This window comes from Ovis aries, chromosome X (assembly GCF_016772045.2).
Source record: "Ovis aries strain OAR_USU_Benz2616 breed Rambouillet chromosome X, ARS-UI_Ramb_v3.0, whole genome shotgun sequence".
NCBI lineage: Eukaryota > Metazoa > Chordata > Mammalia > Artiodactyla > Bovidae > Ovis > Ovis aries.
The window spans coordinates 110535676-110561008 of NC_056080.1; the positions used below are offsets into that span (position 1 = coordinate 110535676).

At 39.9% G+C, this 25333-nt stretch overlaps 1 protein-coding gene across 1 annotated transcript; it reads right to left on the minus strand.

The window, feature by feature from the left end:
* Positions 1-19604: 19604 nt before the first annotated feature.
* LOC101103048 (DDB1- and CUL4-associated factor 12-like protein 2) lies at positions 19605-21313 on the minus strand. The gene has a single exon (XM_004022703.5). It carries the CDS (start codon positions 21311-21313, stop codon positions 19907-19909), a length of 1407 nt encoding a protein of 468 aa, XP_004022752.3. The 3' UTR covers positions 19605-19906.
* Positions 21314-25333: the final 4020 nt, after the last annotated feature.

Sequence of the window (25333 nt, forward strand, 5' to 3'; positions counted from 1 at the left end):
CCAAAAATAAAAATAAAAAAGAGTTGATGCCCACCATAAAATATGTACAAAGATGTCATAGTACTTTATACAAAGTAGCGAATAACTAGAAAAAATATCCATCAACAGTAAATGGGTAAATCAGTTCAGTTCAGTACCTCAGTCGTGTCTGACTCTCTGCAACCCCACGGACTGCAGCATGACAGGCTTCCCTGTCCATCACAAGTACAATGTGCTATATTACTACAATGAAATATTACTACAGAAATTAAAAAAAAAAACCCTAGTGAGACATGTAACTGTATGGATAGAACTCACAAATATAATGTTGAGTGAGAAAAATGAGACGCAAAAATCCATTCCATATGACTCAATCATGAAGCTTAAAAATAGGCAAAATTAACATCTGGTGATAAATTCAAATATCAGGGAAAAGGAGCACCGCATCATGAGAGCTGGAAACAATCTGTATTATAATAAATTGTGTGCATGTGTATGTGTGTATATATGCACAACACATAAGTATGCACACACGTATGTGTGTATGTCTGTGTGTATGTACTGTTTGGTTTAGTTTAGTTCATTCGCTATGTAGTGACGAACTCTTTGTGACCTCATGGACTGCAGAACACCAGGCTTCCCTGTCCTTCACTATCTCCCAGAGTTTGTGCAAACTCATGTCCATTGAGTCGGTGATGCTACCCCAACCATCTTATCCTCTGTTGTCCCTTTCTCTTCCTCAATCTTTCTCAGCATCAGGGTCTTTTTCAATGAGTCAGCTCTTTGTATGTACTGTTAATATACTGTTAATCTATTTGGAGTACTTTATATAACTTAAACCTTGAATACAAATTAAGATATATGAGACTATTATAAGTAATTTTATATATTTCTCAATTTAGATGAAATGGACAAACTATACTTGGAAGCTGCAGTAATATAAAATTGACATAAGAAGAACTAGAAAATCGTAAAACATTTAGATTTCATAAATAAATTGAATCTGTAAAACTTCCTACAAAAATACTGTGCTAGAGAGCTGTACTGGTGAAGTCTATAAGTATTTAAGCAAATATACCCTGTATCTCCCAGAAAATAGGAAAAAAAGAACCACTTCCTCATTTTATAAAGCCAACATGGCTTAATACCCAAACTGATAATAACAGAAATATTACTGACTTCTATCTTTTGATAATATAAATATTATATATAAAATAGTAATAAATCCAACCCTGTAACATATGGATAGATAATACAAAAAGATCAAGAGGAGATTATTTCAGGAAAGGGAAATTGATTTAATACTAAAAAACAAATAATTGCTTGTAACACGATGCTGGGAAAGATTGAAGGTGGGAGGAGAAGGGGATGACAGAGGATGAGAAGGTTGGATGGCATCACCAGCTCAATGGACATGAGTTTGAGTAAACACCAGAAGTTGGTGATGGACAGGGAGGCCTGGTGTGCTGCAGTCCATAGGGTCACAGAGTCGGACACAACTGAACTGAATTGAACTGACTGAACATGATACTAACAGAATAAAGGAAAGAATTATATGATTGTTTATAAATAGATACAGACAGTAACATCTGACAAAATTCAAGACCTCAAGGACATAATGGAGAAAGAATTGGCAGCCCACTCCAGTACTCTTGCCTGGAGAATCCTGTGGACAGAGGAGCCTGGTGGGCTGCTGTCCATAGGGCCGCACAGAGTCGGACATGACTGAAGCAACTTAGCATGCATGCATTGGAGAAGGAAGTGGCAGCCCACTCCAGTGTTCTTGCCTGAAGAATCCCAGGGACGGGGGAGCCTGGTGAGCTGCCATCTATGGGGTCGCACAGAGTCGATCACGACTGAAAAACTTAGCAGCAGCAGCAAGGACATAACAATGAGTGAAGGAAGCCAGACACAAAAGAGCACACACTATTCCATTTTTATCAAATTCAAATATAGGCAAAACTGATGGCATTATCAGTCATCAGGGCAGTCCCTTTTGATAATAGGAAGGCGGGAGTGACTGGGAGAAAGCATAGGGGGTATTGATGTGTCCATATTGTTCTGGTTGATGAACTGGTTGTTGGTTGATTTACAAGGATACATTGAATTTGCAAGAACTCTTTGAGCTATGACTTGTGATTTGTGAATTTTTTTTTTTTTTGCATTCAGTTCAGTTCAGTTCAGTTCAGTCACTCAGTCTTGTCTGACTCTTTGCAACCCCATGAATCGCAGAACGCCACTGTCCATCACCAACTCCCGGAGTTCACTCAGACTCACGTCCTTCGAGTCAGTGATGCCATCCAGCCATCTCATCTTCTGTCGTCTCCTTCTCTTCCTGCCCACAATTCCTCCCTGCATCACAGTCTTTTCAAATGAGTCAACTTTTCGCATGAGGTGGCCAAAGTGCTGGAGTTTCAGCTTCAACATCATTCCCTCCAAAGAAATCCCAGGGCTGATCTCTTTCAGAATGGACTGGTTGGATCTCCTTGCAGTCCAAGGGACTCTCAAGAGTCTTCTCCAACACCACAGTTCAAAAGCATCAACTCTTCGGCTCTCAGCTTTCTTCACAGTCCAACTCTCACATCCATACATGACCACAGGAAAAACCATAGCCTTGACTAGATGGACCTTAGTCGGCAAAGTAATGTCTCTGCTTTTGAATATGCTATCTAAGTTGGTCATAACTTTTCTTCCAAGAAGTGTCTTTTAATTTCATGGCTGCAATCACCATCTGCAGTGATTTTGGAGCCCCCCAAAATAAAGTCTGACACTGTTTCCACTGTTTCCCCATCTATTTCCCATGAAGTGATATATTTCAATAAACATTTTTAAGTAGCTTATATTGCTCAACAAAAACACAAATTTGTGAGATTTTTTTTAAGCAGGATAAAACAGGTACCCTGTATTCAAAATAATCCTTCTATTGTCATACAACCCAGCTATAAACTATGATGAATATTAGAAAATTAAAGGTCACTGCATAGAAATTTTGTCAATCATAAAGTACTAGTTATGGGAATATACTCTTACTCCACTGGTAGGTATATAGGAAATGGAGAGTTTTTCTAAAGCATTCTTCAAAGTTCAGATGCTTTTCTATTTTCAAGGGGCCTATTATGTTTCTGGAGATACACATTTTAAAATGAGTATCATGGGATGATAGAAATAAGTGTAGAAAATTTTATACAGCTCTTAAAATGTAAAAATGGCTTTTATATGAAGCATAATTGTCTTAAGAAATTTAAATCCAAAGGAAACAAAGCAAATGTCTTTCAAAATCTCCATAAGTGTAAATGTATAGCAGAGCATTTTATTATGTAAATCAATCCTGACACATAGAAATTTATGTGAGATGCTAAGATTTACATTATTGAGAAAAAATGGATACTCATCAAATCAAATAACATTTGTCAGTGAAGTCAAATATAAAGTGTGATGGAGCCACATTACGTTGTATTTTAGAAGAATGAAATGTACTATTTAAATTTTGAGCTTTCTTATTCTTAGAGTTAAAATTAATTGAACATATACTATATTATGGGCTTCCCTGGTGGCCCAGATAGTAAAGAATCCACCTGCAATATGGGAGACCTGGATTCGATCCTTATCTTGGGAAGATCCCCTAGAGGAGGGCATGGCAACCCACTCCAGTATTCTTGCCTGGAGAATTCCCAAGAACAGACGAGCCTGGTGGGCTACAGCTCATGGGGTGACAGAGTAGAACATGACTGAGTGACTAACCACAGCACAGCACAGCACAGCACACTATGTTCCAGGTACTTTTCCAGGTTCTGAGGATGCATAAGCAACATTAGCTGAGATAAATTCCCTAGTCTGTTCACTAGCAAGTAGGAATAAGAACATCACAGCCAAAGCTTGAGTCTAAAATGAATTTAAGCATTTAAATCATAGCTGGTTCTCTTCCATGCAGTTTTCTCAGGTTAAAAAGCAATGAGCAAACAAATCAGTTTGCATTTATGCTCCCCTTCCCTGTGCCATGGTCCAGAAATTTCCTCAATGCAGAAACACAGGGTAACCATAAGATTCATTTTGTTTCCTTTTTCTCATTAACAATCTGAATTGCCTGATTAATGTCTGAAAACAATTGTTTTCTAGTTGATTATGTTTAGAGGTTAAGCTCAATCCTTATTATTGTATGTAATGTTTATAAACATAATTCTCAATCTTTTTCTTTGACTATAGATGCTATACATTTACTCCAATAGACAACTAATTAATATGTGTAATGAAACTTCAGTGTAAATGCTGGGGGGGGGGGGGAAGCAATGAGCAAAATGACCTCCAAGACCAGATAATTGAAAGCTCAACTACTAAAAGCAAATATTCCCTTATTTTAAGAGGCATCCAAATCTCTGATATCCATAGTTTAAATGAGAACTTCTGGGCCCAGCCAGGAGTCTGCAATCTCTTTTCTTTGGTTTGATTTGGTAGAATCCTGGGTAAGTTTAGTGCAGCTAGTTCCAGGAACATGTTTGAAGAAACACTGACCTCCACAAAGGAAGCTAGTATCAAAGACTGACTAAACTTAAACTCCATTTTTTATTGCATCCATTTTACTTCCAACTTATAGGAAAATATAAATGACTCAAAATTTATTGTGGCTTTTATTTCTATTTGCAGTTAAAAACACAAAGGAAACTAATAAGCTGCTCATCTGATAGGATCACAGACAATATTTTAAAGATATTTGAAAAAAATAAACCATAGAGAAATAAAATGTAGTTTGTATATTTGCCTGAGGCATTTTTTAAAGATACTTAAAAAATCATCCTCATTTACCCTCTTAAGAGAACCTAAAGACACATACAAAGAAGGAATGTCTGGGAAAAAAACCATGACTAGCAATGACCTGTTGGAAAATGATAAACATTTTTAATTACTACCATGTTTTAGCCATTTTCTTTTTTTTTATTATTTTATTATTTTTTTTTAATTTTAAAATCTTTAATTCTTACATGCGTTCCCAAACATGAACCCCCCTCCCACCTCCCTCCCCATAACATCTCTCTGGGTCATCCCCATGCACCAGCCCCAAGCATGCTGTATCCTGCGTCAGACATAGACTGGCGATTCAATTCTTACATGATAGTATACATGTTAGAATGCCATTCTCCCAAATCATCCCACCCTCTCCCTCTCCCTCTGAGTCCAAAAGTCCGTTATACACATCTGTGTCTTTTTTCCTGTCTTGCATACAGGGTCGTCATTGCCATCTTCCTAAATTCCATATATATGTGTTAGTATACTGTATTGGTGTTTTTCTTTCTGGCTTACTTCACTCTGTATAACCAGCTCCAGTTTCATCCATCTCATCAGAACTGATTCAAATGAATTCTTTTTTATGGCTGAATAATACTCCATTGTGTATATGTACCACAGCTTTCTTATCCATTTTCTATATCTCCAAGTTCATGAGATCATGACCACTTTTATGTTTTAAAAGCATAACTCCATAAATCATTTTAATAATTTTTAACTTAGATATGATCGTAATATTTGTTCTTTGAATGATCCTTCCTTTTGCAACAGTTATTTTCTTGCTATGGTCCTTTCCTTTTTAATTTTGAGGTTGTTGAGATGAAAACCAATTTAACTGAATAAAGTCCTGTATCATTTTTTGTTGCCCTGCTGAGTACATAAACCTTTTCTATATGGATTAAACTCTTATACATTTAATAGTTTATAAAACACATCCACTTTGTACATGCTAAGTAAGATCAATATAAAGACCAATAAAACATTTTACATAATCGTCTCAAGTCTAAAGTTACATACATATATGTGTTTCTGTGTGTGTGCTCAGTCATGTCCAACTCTTTGCAACCACATGGACTGTAGCTGACCAGGCTCCTCTGTCCATGGGATCCTCCAGGCAAGATTACTGGAGTGGAATGCCATTTCCTTCTCCAGGGGATCTTCTTGACCCAGGGATCGAACCGTGTCTCCTGCATTGGCAGGCAGATTCTTTACCACTAGTACCACCTGGGAATCCCTACATACATAAGCATTCCTATTTTTTCACTAACTTCTGGCTCCTAATCACAAATGGACTTTACAATTTTAATAACTCTATATCTCATTAAAATATGTCATCTTATTTTTAGAAAATAACATCCAGGAAGATGTTGAAAGTACAACTGACATAGAACAGTACATAATACCTTTATTTAATATCTAATATAAAACAAATCTAGTAGACAGTTGTTACACAATGGGGGCTATTTAATGCTGAGCTGTGGGATCTGAAACAATGTTTTTCAGTTCACTTGAGAGAGTAAACCACTCTTAGATGTCAGATGTTTGGTGAGGCATTTTTAGCATGATGGATAGAAATACCTAGGGAATTCCTATGCAAAGCTGTGTCTCAAAGCCTGAGTGATGTCACAATGAGTAATGATAGAAATTTGAGAGATGAGATGATGCTATATGAGCTTACAGGCATTTGGAAATGGGTTAGTAATGGCTGCATGATATAGAAGAGTTTTGAAAATAATCTTAGCCCACATTTCCCAAACATGCTGTTGGAGATACTATTCAGTGCCTTGAATCAAAACAAGATCTGATTTATTTCAAAGCAATTACAACTAATAATCAAGGAATAAACTGATCATCTGGTAGGATTTGACACAATGATTCATGTTTTTATTTATTTTTTATTTACAGGGCCATGTGGCTTGTGGGATCTTAGTTCCTGGACCAGAGACTGAACCTGGGCACTGGGCATTGAGATCAGAGACTCCAAACTACTGCGCAGCCAAGGAATTCCCCATAATGTTTTTAAATCTGTAGAAATAAGAAAACCAAGTGACACTAGTGAAAATAGCACTTTTCCAATTGCCATAATAGTTTGGGTTTAAAGTAAGTTTTTCTTCTATGGATTAAGTCACTTCATGCTTGTCTTGTATTGAAACACCACCCCCTCACCCCAAAAAAAAGCATTGCAATTACTTCATGCAGAATGGGAACATACATACATAAAGGGTCAAACTCAATGGAATGTTTGCTCCTGGTGTTACTGCTAATAAAAATTTTCACACAAACGGGTCAATAAAGGTGAAAAAGACAAAGTTTTTTTATGCGAGTGTGTCATTGCTATTTGTAGGGCTAAAGAATCCATCTGCCAATGCAGGAGACACAGGAGATGTGGGTTCAATCCCTAGGTCGAGAAGATCCCCTAGAGTAGGAAATGGCAACCTGCTCCATTATTCTTGCCTGGAGAATTGGATGGACAGAGGAGCCTGGAGGGCTACAGTCCATGGCGTCACAAAGAGTTGCACATGATTGAGTGACTGAGCACACATACACACACAGTACTGTACACAATATGATGCTGAAGAACAAATTCGTAAATTGATATAGTGAATACCAAATGGACTGCAATAATATTACTGGAAGTGAGTGGAGATGTGTGTGACGTTCTTGGAATTTTTTGGAGCAAACAACATGTTACTCAGTTCAGTTCAGTTCAGTCTCTCAGTCGAGTCTGACTCTTTGCGACCTCATGAATCACAGCACGCCAGGCCTCCCTGTCCATCACCAGCTCTCGGGGTTCACTCAAACTCGCATCCATTAAGTCGGGGATGCCATCCAGCCATCTCATCCTCTGTCATCCCCTTCTCCTCCTGCCCACAATCCCTCCAAGCATCAGGGAGTCAACTCTTCCAATGAGTCATCTCTTCACATGAGGTGGCCAAAATATTGGATTTCAGCTTCAGCAAAAGTCCTTCCAATGAACACCCAGGACTGATCTCCTTTAGGTTGGAATGGTTGGATATTTTTGCAGTCCAATGGACTCAAGATTTTTTTCCAACACCACAGTTCAAAAGCATCAATTCTTTGGTGCTCAGCTTTCTTCACAGTCCAACTTTACATCCATACATGACCACTGGAAAAACCATAGCCTTGACTAGATGGACCTTTGTTGGCAAAGTAATGTCTTTGCTTTTGAATATGCTATCTAGGTTGGTCATAACTTTTCTTCCAAGGAGTAAGCGTCTTTTAATTTCATGGCTACAATCACCATCTGCAGTGATTTTGGAGCCCCCCAAAATAAAGTCTGACACTGTTTCCACTGTTTCTCCATCTATTTCCCATGAAGTGATGAGACCAGATGCCATGATCTTCGTTTTCTGAATGTTGAGCTGTAAGCCAACTTCTTCACTCTCCTCTTTCACTTTCATCAAGAGGCTCTTTAGTTCCTCTTCACTTTTTGCCATAAGGGTGGTGTCATCTGCATATCTGAGGTTATTGATATTTCTCCCGGCAATCTTGATTCCAGCTTGTGCTTCTTCCAATCCAGCGTTTCTCATGATGTCCTCTGCATATAACTTAAATAAGCAGGGTGACAATATATAGCCTTGACATACTCCTTTTCCTATTTGGAACCAGTCTGTTGTTCCATGTCCAGTTCTAACTGTTGCTTCCTGACCTGCATATAGGTTTCTCAAGAGGCAGGTCAGGTTGTCTTGTATTCCCATCTCTTTCAAAATTTTCCACAGTTTATTGTGAGTCACACAGTCAAAGGCTTTGGCATAGTCAATAAAGCAGAAACAGATGTTTTTCTGGAACTCTGTTGCTTTTTCCATGATCCAGCAGATGTTGGCAATTTGATCTCTGTTTCCTCTGCCTTTTCTAAATGTGGCTTGAACATCTGGAAGTTCGCAGTTCACATATTGCTGAAGCCTGGCTTGGAGAATTTTGAGCATTACTTTACTAGCATGTGAGATGAGTGCAATTGTACGATAATTTGAGCATTCTTTGGCATTGCCTATCTTTGGGATTGGAATGAAAACTGACCTTTTCCAGTCCTGTGGCCACTGATGAGTTTTCCAAATTTGCTGGCATGTTGAGGGCAGCACTTTCACAGCATCATCTTTCAGGATTTGAAATAGCTCAACTGGAATTCCATCACCTCCATTAGCTTTGTTCATAGTGACGCTTTCTAAGGCCCACTTGACTTCACATTCCAGGATCTGGCTCTAGGTGAATGATCACACCATCATGATTATCTGGGTCATGAAGCTCTTTTTTGTAGACTTCTTCTGTGTATTCTTGCCACCTCTTCTTAATATCTTCTGCTTCTGTTAGGTCCATACCATTTCTGTCCTTTATCGAGCCCATCTTTGCCTGAAATTTTCCATTGGTATCTCTAATTTTCTTGAAGAGATCTCTAGTCTTTTCCATTCTGTTGTTTTCCTCTATTTCTTTGCATTGATCGCTGAGGAAGGCTTTCTTATCTCTCCTTGCTAGTCTTTGGAACTCTGCAGTCAGATGCTTATATCTTTCATTTTCTCCTTTGCTTTAGCATCTCTTCTTTTCACAGCTATTTGTAAGACTTTCTCAGACAACCATTTTGCTTTTTTGCATTTCTTTTCCATGGGGATGGTCTTGATCCCTGTCTCCTGTACAATGTCCCGAACCTCCTTCCATAGTTCATCAGGCACTCTATCTATCAGATCTAGTCCCTTAAATCTATTTCTCACTTCCACTGTCTAATCATAAGAGATTTGATTAAGGTCATACGTGAATGGTCTAGTGTTTTTTCTCACTTTCTTCAATTTAAGTCTGAATTTGGCAATAAGGAGCTCATGATCTGAGCCACAGTCACCTCCCAGTCTTGTTTTTGCTAACTGCATAGAGCTCCTCCATTTTGGCTGCAAAGAATATAATCAATCTGATTTCGGTGTTGACCATCTGGTGATGTCCATATGTAGAGTCTTCTCTTGTGTTGTTGGAAGAGGGTGTTTGCTATAACCAGTGTGTTCTCTTGACAAAACTCTATTAGCTTTTACCCTGCTTCATTTTGTACTCCAAGGCCAAATTTGCCTGTTATTCCAGGTGTTTCATGACTTCCTACTTTTGCATTCCAGTCCCCTATAATGAAAAAGACATCTTTTTTGGATGTTAGTTCTAAAAGGTCTTGTAGGTTTTCATAGAACTGTTCAACTTCAGCTTTTTCATCATTACTGGTTGGAGCATAGGCTTGGATTACCGTGATATTGAATGGTTTACCTTGGAAACAAACAGAGATCATTCTGTTGTTTTTGAGATTGCTTCTAAGAACTGCATTTTGGACTCTTTTGTTGACCATGCTGGCTACTCCATTTCTTCTAAGGGATTCTTGCCCACAGTAGTAGATATAATGGTTGTCTGAGTTAAATTCACCCATTCCAGTCCATTTTAGTTCGCTGATTCCTAGAATGTCAATGTTCACTCTTGCCATCTCCTGTTTGACCTCTACCAATTTGCCTTAATTCATAGACCTGACATTCCAGGTTCCTATGCAATATTGCTCTTTACAGCGTTGGACCTTGCTTTTATCACCAGTCACATCCACAGCTGGGTACCGTTTTTGTTTTGGCCCCATCCTTTCATTCTCTCTGGAGTTATTTCTTCACTGATCTCCAGTAGCATATTGGGCACCTACTGACCTAGGGACTTCCCCTTTCAGTATCCTATCATTTTTCCTTATCATAGTGTTCCTGGGGTTCTCAAGGCAAGAATACTGAAGTGGTTTGCCATTCCCTTCTCCAGTGGACTACATTCTGTCAGACCTCTCCACCATGACCCTCCCGTCTTGGGTGGCCCCACACGACATGGCTTAGTTTCATTGAGTTAGACAGGCTGTGGTCCGTGTGATCAGATTGACTAGTTTGCTGTGAGTATGGTTTCAGTGTGTCTGCCCTCTAATGCCCTCTCACAACACCTACCATCTTACTTGGGTTTCTCTTACCTTGGATGTGGGGTATCTCTTCACGGCTGCTCCAGCAAAGCGGAGCCGCTGCTCCTTACCTCGGATGAGGGGTATCTCCTCACAGCCACCCCTCTTGACCTCGAACGTGGAGTAGCTCTCTCGGCCCTCCTGTGCCCATGTAGCCACCGCTCCTTGGACATGGGGTAGCTCCTTTCGGCTGCTGCCCTGACCTTGCTCCTCTTGACCACCGCCCTGACCTTGGGCGTGGGGTAGCTCCTCTAGGCCCCTCCTGTGCTGACACAGCCTGGCACTCTAGGTAGCTGCCCCTGACCTTGGGCAAGGGGTAGCTCCTCTAGGCCATGCTTCTGTGCAGTCCGTCGCAGTAGCCGGCATGCTTGTGCATGGTCCATTACAGTGAATCAAAAGAATGTCTAGCACCCACTAATTAGAATATACTAAGGAGAATTCCATCTCTTAATCCAATATACCAAGTCTTGAAGGTAAAAAGAATCTTAACAAGAATATCTAGAAGAGTGTATATGAAAAATATCAAACTCCATTATATATATATATATATATATATATATATATACACACACACACACACACACACACATGTTACAGTTCTCATTTATAATGAAGTGAGATGCTCCTAACCATCAAGAAAGCCAAATAAATCTCATTTACAAATCAATTTGTTTAAAATATATCAGGCATTTATTATGCCATGCACTTTATTGAAGAGTAAAAATTTAACATTTAAAACATGGTTTTGCAAAATGCTTGCAATATTAGAAATATATGAGTAAATCAGTAGTGAGAGTAAAGTGTGATAAAATATAAAATTGGGGGATTGGCTTTAAAGAGATCTTTAAAACAGGAAAAACTGCTAACCATTTGAAACTTTGCAAAATTTGTAAATATAGATAGCCAATCGAAGAGATTAAAAATTTCTTTGCATTCCACCTTTATATATTTCAATATATTTTTCTGATAATAAAAGCAGCAAATTTTTAAGGGTATAGAATGAGACTAGATCTTTCCAAATACACAAGGTTTTAAGATGCCTATTTTAGAATAGTTACTTTCTGAGAATATTCAGTTATTTACTGAGAGGTTCAATAGCTTCTCTTTGGTTATGTAATCTGACCTGTAAAGCAGACTGGATAGCAAGAGGTAGTATGTTTCATCCATTATTTAAAACAGATATTCTAGGAGTACTCTCTGAGTTTAAAATTCGTTTCAGGTGTTGAAACTTTCTATGATGTTTTGCTCGATCAACTGCCACTGAAAGTGACATTTCCTCTATTTATAACTCACTTTATTTCCCAAGACACTCCTAAGAAACTTTATGCTAAAGTCAATTGTAAGAAACTTATATCATTGGGCAGAATATAATTACTAGTTACTTCTGAAATTAAATTTTACTATAGGTATTTCCTTTGAAAATACACCAAGGATAACAATTAAGGTATAACTTTTCCCTTACCTCTAGTTAGGAACATTAGATGTCTTCAAATAAATAAATTAGCAATTAAATGTATTGAGAATTTTTTCTTTTTTTTTTGGTAGTTACAATTGCTACTATTTATTGAGAACCTTCTTTGCCTCTTCTCCCTATGTACACATTTATATATTCACCATCTCACCTAACCAAATCTTTATTCAAGTGGTAATTCAAACTCTAAATTTCAAATTATCCAACCTAGTACACCTTTTAAAGAAAAATATGTAAAGAAAACAGATTTTCTATATGTTTGATGTATTTCAAAACTCGCTTGCCCCTAACTCATTATGATTTCTCCCCATAATAATCATAGGTTTAAATTCTGTTCCACATGTAGCATACTATGAATACTTAAGGGTTGGGCTGGCATGTATGTATAATCAATTATAAATTGAAACGAGTTTAAAAACAGCCCCTGACACTGCACACCCCATGAAGTTGTCACTGTCAAAGAAAAAAAAAAAAGAAAATAAATGTTGAAGCTATGAAGAAATTGGAACTCTTGTGCACTGTTAGTGGGAATGTAAAATGGTATAGCTACTATGGAAAACAGAAATAAAAAACAGAATTACCATAATATTCAGCATTTGCATTTTTGGCATTTATCCAAAATAGCTGAAAGCAGAGTCTAGAAGAGGTATATGCACACTTACGTTCATAGCAGCATTATTCACAACAGCTAAGAGTACATCCAGTGTCCATCAACAAATGGATGGATAAGTACAATGTAGTATATACAGACAATGGAATACCATTTAGTGTTTAAAAGGAAGAAAATGTTGACATGATACAACATGGATGAATCTTAAGGAAATTTTATTAAGTGAAATAAGTTAGCTACAAAAAAGGTAAATATTGTTTGATTCTACTTATATGAGGTAGCTAGAATAGTCAAACTCAGAGAGAAAGTAGAATGGCATTTGCCAGGAGTTGGTGCGGAGGTAGGAATGGAAAAGTTTTGTTTAGTATGTATAGAGTTTCAGTTTTGCAAGATGTCAAAGTCCTGGAGATTAGTTGCACAATGCAAATATACTTAACAGTACTGAACTGTACACTCAAAAATGTGTAAGGTGATAAATTGTATGTTGTGTGTGTTTTAACACAGTGGAAAAAAATAATTTTAAAAAAGCCCTGATCATTAAGAAGGCAACTAAGGAAACATTTTATATTATTATTTCTGGAGCCACAGTCAGTCTTCACACGATGCTGCTGAAGCCATCTTTTAAAAAACTGGCTTAAATACCCAAAGTTTTTAAAAGTTTAAAGTAGTAATGAAAAAAAAACATTATTTATCATCCCCTGGGAGTTTCAATAAGCCAAACACCTTTGCTGAGGGCAATATTCATAAAGAAAAACCAGAGAAAAAGGAAGAAGAAAGCTGTTAGGCATAACATATAAAAATGTAGAATTTTCTCTGGCTGGTGATAAATGTATACAGAGCAAATCAAATTACAGGATGTCCTATTTTAAGAAACCCTATTTTCTACACAAATGAAATGACTTAATTTATCAATTCTGAAAGTATGCTTTAATATTCTTTGAAATAGGGGGTTCCATTACATCACTTAGCGTTTATTTGAGGACTTAAAGTACTTGTCTCAGAGGTGGAGGCAGTGGCAACATGTTAGAAACCACTGTCAATTGGAAATCAATCCATAATCAAGATGACACTTCTAAAATTATAATGTAAATCAATGAGGGAATCTGTGATTCCTTTTTTAAAAATGTGCTTTATGTACGTAAGTCCAGGAATGCCTTCTATTGTGTAAAGCAGCGTCTACTTTTAGTCATACATGGCATAATTCAAAAACAAAAATCACACTCAATCCTGTATCTCTGGGTTAGTAAGGAAGGAGGAAAAACAATGAACCATATCTAAGGTGTTGGGGGATATTATTTGATGAATTTACTAGGCGCTTAGAGGAAACTAAATTTGCTGCCCTCTGACTGGAATATTCAAGTTTATCATTTGTGTGTAACATAAAACGGCAATTTAGATGTTAAAATTTAATCAACATGAAACATTAATGTCGTAGGTTGAAACAGAGAATGGCACAATAATGGCATTAGAAAAGGTGAAAATAGCACCATAACTCTCACTGACATCATCAATGTGTTTGCTTCAGTGAACTGTACATCCAAAATGGAAAAACAAAAAAGTCATTTGTACAGAAAGTATCATCAATATTTAGTTTTCTTCTTGCCCAACTGTAGAATGACCTACATTCTACAAAAGACATAAAAACGTCTAACTGATATATAGATTTTTCTTTACTTAAAACAGCAACCTTTGGTAGATTTCCCTGATCATCTTTGGTTATTATGATTGCACTAGGGAAATTTAAAAATTGATCATTACCAAGTGAAATGATGAAATGTTACTTTAGGGGGGGCATTAAGTAGTGTTTAATATCCACAAAACAAACATTCATTGGCCATCCATTTACAAGCAATTAATTGCCTACTATGTGCCAGACATCTGTGTGTGTGTGTGTGTGTGTGTGTGTGTGCATGTGCATGCGCACACAATCAGTTGTGTTTGACTCTGTGACCCCATGGACTGTGGCCCGCTAGGCTCCTCTGTCCATGGGATTTTCCAGGCAAGAATCCTAGAGTGGCTTTCCATTTCCTACTCCAAGGTATCTTCCTGAGCAAGGGATAGAACTCACATCTCTTGCATTGGCAGGTGGATTCCTTACCACTAAGCCACCTGGGAAGCCCACCAGACATGTAATGCATATAGGTCTGTACATCTATATATATGGGTGAGTTTTGGAATGAGAATCAGACGACCTAACTTCTGAGATCCTATATCCCTCAGTCTCTTTCAAGCACCATTTCTATAGTGATGATTCTCACATCTGTATCTCTAGCCTTAATTTATTTTACAAGCTTCAGAACTGTATTTCTAACTAACAACCAGACATTCCTATCTAGAATCTCCACACACACATTTCAAATTGTACCAGGTCCAACTGTAACATTCTAGTATGTATGTACATTCCAGGCAATCACAATATACTTTCAAACCAATATTCCCTCTCCACTGTTATTTTATTTTCCAGACCCAGCTCTAGTATTCTGTCTTCTGGGAGCTCCTCATGTCCTTTCTAGCAGAATTCATTCTTATTCTTCCCATTTTCTCATTGTACTTAGTAAATATCCTTAATACTCTATTAACCTTTTCTTTTCATTAGCGAATTTTTACAACTAGTGAATTAGGTATCTTTCACCTCAGCTGTATCATCAACCTTTATGGCAGATGTCCTGTTTAGTTGTTGGTCTCATTTTTGTGTCTGAATGGATTAATTAGAAAACACTCAGATAAAATGGTGTTTTTGGAAGTAAATTGTTTTTGCAGGTCTGAGTTGATACTTGAGGGTCATGGCAAAGTCCTGTAAACATACTGTCTTTTAATGATGCCACCTTCCAATGCTCAATGTTTCTGGGTTTGTAGCCGGCCAAGAAGGGGAAATACTTTCAGGCAACCCTTTTCAGCAGCTCTTAAAACAGCATCCCTTAAACACCTATGGACTCTGCAGCCTTTCTTTCACTTAAGTGGAGAAGGAAATGGCAACCCACTCCAGTATTCTTGCCTAGAGAATCCTGTGGACAGAGGAGCCTGGTGGGCTGCTGTCCATAGGGTCGCATAGAGTCAGACACAACTGAAGCGACTTAGCATGCATGCATGCATTGGAGAAAGAAATGGCAACCCACTCCAGTGTTCTTGCCAGAAGAATCCCAGGGATGGAAGATCCTGGTGGGCTGCCGTCTATGGGGTCACACAGAGTAGGACAGGACTGAAGTGACTAAGCAGCAGCAGCAGCAACAGCTTTCACCTAAGTACATGTTGTTCTCTCTGAACTGCATCCCTGAGCAGCTCATATAGTGACATGTTTAATATAGTTGGGTTACCCAAGCAGAGATTAGGAAACTGTCAGTAAAACATCCATGGGGGCAGGGGGCTTTTCGAATTGCTTTGTAATACGACTCTAAATTGGCAATTAATGGAAAATTTTTGACAACTTGTTCAACATGCAGTACAATCAGATAAAAAATTCAAACTCCAGAGAATTTGATTTTGTTTATCATTTAAGCTACAGTGTATTTAACAGATGAATTTTTTCCAGAGTAGTCATCCCAATTTATTTCAGTGGATATCCTTGATTAGTAAATTCTCCTTTTTAAAGAAAATTTAGAAATTATCTCATCTAGAGAGCAAAGGGGAGGAACACATAGTTTTGAGTCGGCAACAAGCTTGGGGAGGAATATGTAGTTAGGGATAAATGGAATTAACCTTTTTTATGCATTGTTATAAGTTAACTAATGTTTCCCAGGCAACAGTGATAGGTAATTTGTACTTACAGCCATGTACTCCCTTGTTTTAAGTGAACTGTATGTATGTGTTTCTTGAAATGCTGGCAAGGTTACCTTTTCAATTATTTCATCCTTACAGATTACACAGTTGATTGTACTCCGGTAAATCACATTTACCCAGAACTAGAAAATATTTAAAATAATTAAACTTCTACTAATATAAATACAGAGTTAGGCTATCTAATTTTTTAAGGGCTAGCCATGTGACCCGACATGAAGGAGTTAACACCCTAACTCATGAGAACAATGAGTGAGTCAGTGACGAAGTTAAGGGCTAAGCAAGAGAAAAAAATTGGGAGATGTTCCTTCTATTTGTTTAAAATATCACCTCACATAGAAAGTGTCATTTCCTCTGAAAATGTTCACCCAATATCCCCAAACAATGATGAAGAACCGCAACAATACCCTATAACCTACAAGAAGACAGGCAGTGAATATTTAGGTGAAGTTTTTGGGTAACATCTAAAGAAGTTTTTAATAAATATATACACATAAGGTAAAAACAGAAACTGCCTACAAAAAAAGATCTTTCAAAATTTAATTTTGTAAAAAGCAAAGTATTTTAAAGAAATCTTCAAATATAAATATCTGCAGGTGAAAATACTAAATTCCAATGGCATCTAAAACATATACATTTTCCTTTATCTTCTGGTATCACATATGGAAAGCTTATGAATGGATAAGCACCATGGTCTCAAATGAATTAGAGTAAATGTTATGGTAAAAAAAAAAAAAAAAAGCAGGGGAGGGGGAAACTTCTCTGGTAGCTCAGCTGGTAAAGAATCCGCCTGCCATGCAGGAGACCCTGGTTTGATTCCTGGGTTGGGAAGATTCCCTGCAGAAGGGAACACCTACCCACTCCAGTATTCCAGCCTGGAGAATTCCATGGACTGTATACTTCATCGGGTAACAGAGTCAGACATGATGGAGCGACTTTCACTTGTGGTAAAAAGACAGGAAAATACAACAGGATTCCATACTATTTAACAGTCAAAATTTTATGTATTTATGCATTGAACTTTAGGTTTCTAGAGGCAAGTACATTCATTAAGTAAATATTTACTGATTGCCTATATTTTACTAGGCATTAGTGTAGAAATTTGAGAATATAAAAATGACAGTTATATTCTCTGTTCTTAAGACATTTACAGCTGAGTTGGAGACACATAAATGGATACAAATGCATTTTATTGCTATATAATAACTATGCTGATTTGCTTGTTTGCAACCCCATGGACTATAGCTTTCCAGGCTCCTCTGTCCATGGGATTCTTCAGGCAATAATACTGGAGTGGGTTGCCATTTCCTTCTCGAGGGGATCTTCCCAACCCAGGGATCAAACCCACGTCTCTTACCTCTCCTGCAATGGCAAGCTAGTTCTTCACCACTAGCATCACCTGGGAAGCTCATATAACAACTATGTGTGTGTTAGTTGCTTAGTCGTGTCTGACTGTTTGCAACCCCATAGACGGTAGCCCACGAGGACCCTCTGTCCATGGGATTCTCCAGGCAAGAACACTGGAATAGGTTGCCATTTCCTTCTCCAAAAGGAACTATAGAAAGAAAGAAGGTGAAGTCACAGTCGTGTTTGACTCTTTGCGACCCCATGGACTGTAGCTTACCAGGCTCCTCCATCCATGGAATTTTCCAGGCAAGAGTACTGGAGTGGGTTGCCATTTCCTTCTCCAATATAACAACTATATAACCCTGTTCTCTGTAAACAAAAACTGCCTTTCCCCACTGTATTTCTTAACTTACTTCTAAAATCACTCATTATATTACTCAGTTGGTTCAGATTTTCAATTGAACAGCATGTAATGGACACCAAGGCAACATCTGAGTGCTGAAACATTTAAGGAAAAACAGACATGCCACAACACTAATGCAAGATCCGCACAACCTGGCCAGTTGTGAGGAAGGACCAGTCTCTCTTCTCACTTCCAGTATTCTCACATATGGAGAAGTAGAATCTGTTTTCCTAACAAACATGTTTTGTATTTGTCTATGCTCCAAAGTACTTTTCTTCAACCTAATGGCATTTACTTTTACTTTCTGGCCCATCTTCTTAAAATAAACATCCTGTATCCTTGATAATCGCTTATTACTGTATTGAGAGTCATAACATCACAATAACTTTTTAATAATCTGTTTATTCTACTTTAGATAAGAATCTTTGAAGTTGACAAAATAAAATCTTAACAAATTTAACTTTACAAACTAACAATCTTTTTCAGAAGTAAAGACTGGGTTCGTTTTCCTTCTTTGAGGTTTTTTTCCTATGACTTAGTTAAGCAGAATTAGAAATTTTAAAGCATGTTCAAGTATAGTATTTGGTATTGAAACCAGTGAAATAAAAAATATCCAGTTCTGTACCCTGGATCAGGATCAGTATACATTCTACCCAGCCCACGATACATTCTACATTTTTATACATTGAATCCGTTTTAAATGATGGCACTGAAACTCTGTGCAAGTACCTTAAACAACAAACATTTAAATATATTCACAAGTGTTAATATTACTAAGGCAAGAAGTGAAAAAATATATATTCCGTTATCTATTTAACAACAGGTTAGGAAAACTTAACAGAGAAAATAGGTTTTTAGATTAATTCTGAACAGTCAATCAGCAGAACCCTTGCATTCCTAAAGTATTCTGACCAATTGAGATTTTGGTACCAAAAAACCCAAGATTGTATGACAACCTTGTTTTCAAAATGAATGAAATTTTTAAACAGCATGTTTAGCACCAACAACTTACAAACTACAAACATGAAGATTACAATTTGCAAATGGAATGCTTCCAAAACCTGGTAATCTAGAAACTGACATGTACCTTCCCACTGGAACAACATTATAATACTACAGCCAGCTTTCCAGAACACATGTACAAACTCTTTTTAAAAAAATACTCTCAATATACCATCTATCTGCCATGAAAAACGACCAAAACAGTATTATCATAATACTGGTAACAGAAAAAGAAAATATACAGAATTGTAAAACCAAGGCATTAAAGTGAGAGAATATGTAAATGACTCAAACAGTGAACAGAACTAAGAATTGGTTAAAATTTTTTTTGTATAATTCAAAACAACACTATTGGACAGGTGTATAAAAGTGTTAAAGTCAAATTTTGACTGACTGAAGGGTAACTCACTCTCTAGGTCGCCATCTCTCTTCGCCTAATACCCTAAGCAGAGGTAAGCTGGATCTTTTTCATCTGAAAGAAAAAGCCACACAGACTCAGAAGCACAAACAGAGCAAAGGAGAAAAGTGGGAGGGGACTGGAAGGTAAATCTGGGCACTTTGAGGACAGGGCGGCCATCCTTAGCTCCAGAGGCCTGCATAGTTTCCACGGAGGCTTGAAGGAAGAGGGCCGCCAGCGACAAAGAGCTTCATCTCTGGCCAGTTGTAGCAGTGGGTGTAGAGTGCATTGGGCAAGTCGCCGAAGGCACCGAAGTAGTTCATCTGCAGGTCATCTTGGTTGAGCCAGCCTCTGCCACAAATCAGCCTGAACCTCCTCCCTGTGGGCCGCGGAGAGGAGTGCTGGCTGTCCAAGACCTTCTCCTCCAGGAACTTCTGCGCACGGATGTCATAGAAGAGCAGAGAGCCGTGGCCGGTGCCCACGGTGATGATGTGCTCATAGAAGCTCAGGGAGCGCACACCCGTGCCGCCCTCGCGGGAGCAGAGGTGCCTTACGCTCTGGTGACCCTGGCGCAGATCCAGGAAAGAGACATGGGACTGGGATCCCACCGCGTACAGGGACAACTCATTGCAGTAGGTCAGGCACACGTTCTCTCGGCAGTAAGGCAGCCTGATGGACAGCAGCCTGGACAGGGTATTCTGGGCTTTCCACAGGTGGAAGTAGCCATCCATGGTCACGGCTCCCAGCTCCTGCCTCTTGGCGCTGAAGGCCACAGCCCGCACCTTGCAGTTACCTGGGTTGGTGCCGGCCCTGGGGACATCCACCACTTCTGCGGGATGGATGTGGGCATACACGGGGAGCCCTGCATCACTGTGCCAGGCTATGCTGCTCCGGAATACGTCGGGGTCTATCTTCCAGACGCCCAAGGTGCCATCGCGGGAGCCGCTCACCACCACCGTGTCGCTCATCCAGTCGATGGCGAAGATCCAGTCTTTGTGGCCTTGGCGGTCACCCAGGCACAAGGGATCCAGCGTTGGCAACCGGTATATGGCCAGGCTGTTGGGGTTCTCGCCCCCGGTGGCCAGCAGCGTCTTGGAGGGATTCAGGTGGATGGCATGGATGCCACAGCCCGGCTGGGTGTGGGCCGGTGGGGGCCGACGATCCTGCATGAGGGGGATGCGCGTTACGTGGCTGGACTGCACGTCCACCACGAAGAGCGTGTTGCACTTGGTACCGCACACCACCTGCCTGGCGTTCAGCCACTGCGATGCGAACACCTTGTCGATGGTGCCCAAGGACAGTTCGCGCTCCCGCAGCAGCTCTGGCAGCTTCCGCACCGCGAAGCCACACAGCTCGCCATCGAAGCCGGAGAGCCCGGCGCGGCCCTGCGCGCCCACCTCGCGCCCCTTCAGGTAGTTCACCAGGGAGCGCCGCAGCACCATCCGCTTGGGCTTCTTGGGCGGCTGCGGGCCGTCTGCGTGCACCGCCGCCGAGCCTGGCGACGACGAGCTCGGCGACGACGAGCCTTCTGCAGCCTCCTGGGGCGCGGGCTCTTCCCGTTTCTTATTACCTGTTTGCTGCGGGGCCATGCCGGGCGGCGGGTGGGTGGCGGCGTGGGAAGACAGGGCTGGCAAGCCGGGCGAGGAGACGCGGACGGGCGAGCGGAGCGTGGGCGGCGCGCTGCAGCGAGGGCGGCGGTGACGCGGCTCCAGGCGAGGGCGGGAAGTGCTGCCGGTGGCGAGGGCTGCGGGAGCGAAGTCGACTTGGGACGAGGGCAATGCGGGGGCTGAGAGCAAGGGGGTGGAGGCGGCGGGAGGGGCGGAGGTGGGAGGCCGGGTAGCACGCTCCGGGCTGGGAGGGGTCGAAAGAGGGCAGGAAGGAGGGGTGAATGGAGCCTGGAGGGGGGGAAATTCATCCAGAACCTGCGCTCCTGAATTCCCGAGGGGGCGGGGGAGAAGGCGGGGGGAGGAGCCAGCTGGGGGGCTGGTGCGTGGGAGGGCACTTCGACTGTGGGGTTCGGTGAGATGAGCCTGGAATGTGCTGGGGGCCTGGCTCCAGGACCCCAAGCTGGCCAAGTGGGTCTGTCCTGAATCCCCACTAAATAATACGGGGTATTTTGCCACCCATCGGACAGCAGCCAATCAGCCTCTGCTTGAACCTAGACAGACTCAACCAAATATATGTGCGTGTGTGTTTAGGTTGGAGGTGCAGGCTTGCATCGTAACTCAGAGCCTGAAAACGTGGAGAGGAATAGTCAAGGGGAGGGGCAGCTTCCTTCCTGCACTTAGGTGCTGTTCTCAACTCTCAGTTCCAGAGGCAGGTGCTTCGGCAGAGTCCCCTGGGGCTTTGGGGAGAGGTCCTGAGGGATGGGCAAGGTTTTCACAAGCAAACATTGGGATAAAGAGCTTTCGGGATGGAGGCAACCACAAGCACAAATGAGAGTATAAGTGTTCAGAGCGAAGGCTTGTTCTTAGGAGGTGGGTGTTCCATGATTTTCTTGGCCTCATCAGACTGACCAGCCCCTTGGCAGGCTCATTTAATTAACACAGTTGAAAACATGGCGTCTGGAGGCTGGTGGTTGGTAGCCATTCTGCACAAACACCCCTCCTCCTAACAGAAGTATTAATACACCTGATGCTTGTGAGGAGGGAGGATACACGGGGAGATGGATTTGCTTTTCTGACTTATCAGGGGAGTCCATGGGAGCTACTCTGTTGCTGCTTCCTTCTCCTTTACCCTGCCCTGTTTATTTTTCACCCTGCTCCCCTCACTTTTTTTTTTTTTTTTGCAATATTAGCTCAAATGCACAAGTTCCAAGTACAAACCATGGGTCCTTTCTACCACTGTAGTCTAGCTGCTGCATTCCAGTGTTCCCCAACACTCCCCTACACCCCAGTTCTGATTATTTCCCCCATATTATTCATCTCATAGCAACACATGTCCCTTGCAATGGCTGGTGGTGGTGAAATGAAAGCAGGGACTACTTCATAGAGATAGCTGCATTTTTGTATCTACAGGTGTGGGTGCGGGGAAAGAACATTTTTGAAAGAAGTAACCATGTATGAAATGGCACAGAGAGTGTAGAGAACAGGTTCACAAACTTTTAGTGTATGTGATAATGGTAGAGGCAGCTTAATAAATATACACGTTGTTGTTCTTCAGTCCCTAAGTTGTGTACTACTCTTTGCGATCCTGTAGACTGCAGCACTCCAGGCTCCTCTGCCCTCCACTGTCTCCCAGAGTTTGCTCAAGTTCATATCCATTGAGTTTGTGTTGCTATCTAACCATCTCATCCTCTGCAGCCCTCTTCTCTTCCTGCCCTCAATCTTTCCCAGCATCAGGCCCTTTTCCAATGAGTCAGCTCTTTATAGCAGGTGGAAAGAGTACTAGAACTTCAGCTCAGTTTCAGTCCTTCCAATGAATATTCAGGGTTGATTTCCTTTAGGATTGACTGGTTTGATCTCCTTGCTGTCCAAGAGACTCTCAAGAGTATTCTCTAGCAGCACAGTTCAAAAACATAAATTCTTCGGTGCTCTCTTTATGGGCCAACTCTCACATCCATATGTGACTACTGGAAAAAAAACAACAACATAGTTTTGACTAGAAGGACCTTTGTTGGCAAAGTAATGTCTCTGTTTTTTAATATGCTATCTAGGTTTGTCATAGGTTTCCTTCCAAGGAGCAAGCATCTTTTAATTTCATGGCTGCAGTCACCATCTGCAGTGATTTTGGACCTCAAGAAAATAAAATCTGTTACTGTTTATACTTTTTCTCCTTCTATTTGCCATAAAGTGATGGGACCAGATGCCATGATCTTAGTTTTTTGAATGCTGAGTTTCAAATCAGCCGTTTCATTCTCATCAAGAGGCTCTTTAGTCCTCTTCACTTTCTGCCATTAGAGTGGTATCATGTGCATGTCTGAAGATGTTGATATTTCTTCCCTCCCTCCCCCCTCCATTTTCCCACTTCCCTCCCTCCCTTGATTCCAGCTTGTGATTTATCCAGCCCAGCATTTTGCATGATCTACTCTGCATATAAGTTAAACAAACAGGGTGACAATATACAGCCTTGTCATAACTCCTTTTCCAATTTGGAACCAGTCCATTGTTCCATGTCCAGTTCTAACTGATGTTTCTTGACCTACATGCAGGTTTCTCAGGAGACAGGTAATGTGGTCTGGTACTCCCATCTCTTTAAGAATTTTCTACAATTTGTTGTGATCCACACAGTAAAGGCTTTAGTGTAGTCAGTGAAGCAGTAGTAGGAGCTCCTTTGCCTTCTCCATGATCCAAAAAATGTTGGCAATTTGATCTCTGGTTCCTCTGCCTCTTCAAAATCCAGCTTGTACATCTGGAAGTTCTCGGTTTATGTACTGCTGAAGCCTAGCTTGAAGAGTTTTGAGCATTACCTTCCTAGCATGTGAAATGAGCATAATTGTGTGGAAGTTTGAACATTCTTTGACATTGTGCTTCTTTGGGATTGAAATGAAAACTGACCTTTTCCAGTCCCATGGCCACTGCTGAGTTTTCCAAATTTGCTGACAACACTTAAACAATATTGTCTGATAGGATTTTAAATAGCTCATCTGGAATTCCGTCCCCTATACTAGCTTCCTTTATAGTAATGCTAAATACATTAATCAAAAGACAAAGATTGGCAGAATGAATTAAAAAGAAAACATGATTCAAAAATATGTTTTCTAAAAGTAACTCCCTTCAAACATGACATCAATAGATTGAAAATAAAAGGATGGAAAAATAATACAAGCATTAGTCATAAAAAATAGGAGAAGCTATATTAACATCAGAAAAAGTGAACTTCAGTGTTGAGAAAATTACTAAAGACAAAGAGAGTCATTATATAATGCTAGAAGGATCAATCCACAAAGAAAGCATTACAATCCTAAATTTGTAAGTGCCAAACAAGAGTGACTCCATGATCAAGTTGGATTTACTCTAGTTATGCAAGTCTAGTTTGACATCAGAAAATCTGTGCAAACCAACGTATCAAAAGTACAATGAAAAAAAAAAACCCATATAATCATATCAACTGACAGAAAAAAAAAACAGTTGACCAAATCCAACCCTATTTATGACAAAAACTCTCAGCAAACTTGGAATAGAAAAGATCTTCTTCAACTGAGTAAAGAATATTTATAAAAACCTACAACAAGCATCCTATCGAAAGATGAGAAGCTAGATGCTTTACCTCTAAGAAAAGAAACAAGGCAAGGGTTTCTGGTTTCACCACTTTAATCCAGTATAGTATTAGAATTTCTACCCAGTTTAATCAGGAAAGATAAATAAAAGGCCTAAAAATTGGAAATAAGTAAATAAATGTGTTCCTATTTGCAGATGAAATGATTGTGTATGTAGAAATTCCTAGAACTGATAATTGAATTCAACAAGGTTGTAGGATTCTCAGAATTTGGTTATATTTATGTATACCAACAACTAGCATATACAGACCAAAATTAAGAACACAGTACCATTTAAAATCATAAAGATAAAATGAAATATTTACATATAAACTTATCAAAATATGTATAGGATGTATGGTTAAAAAGACAAAATACTAATGCATGAAATCAGTTAAGATCTAGGTATATG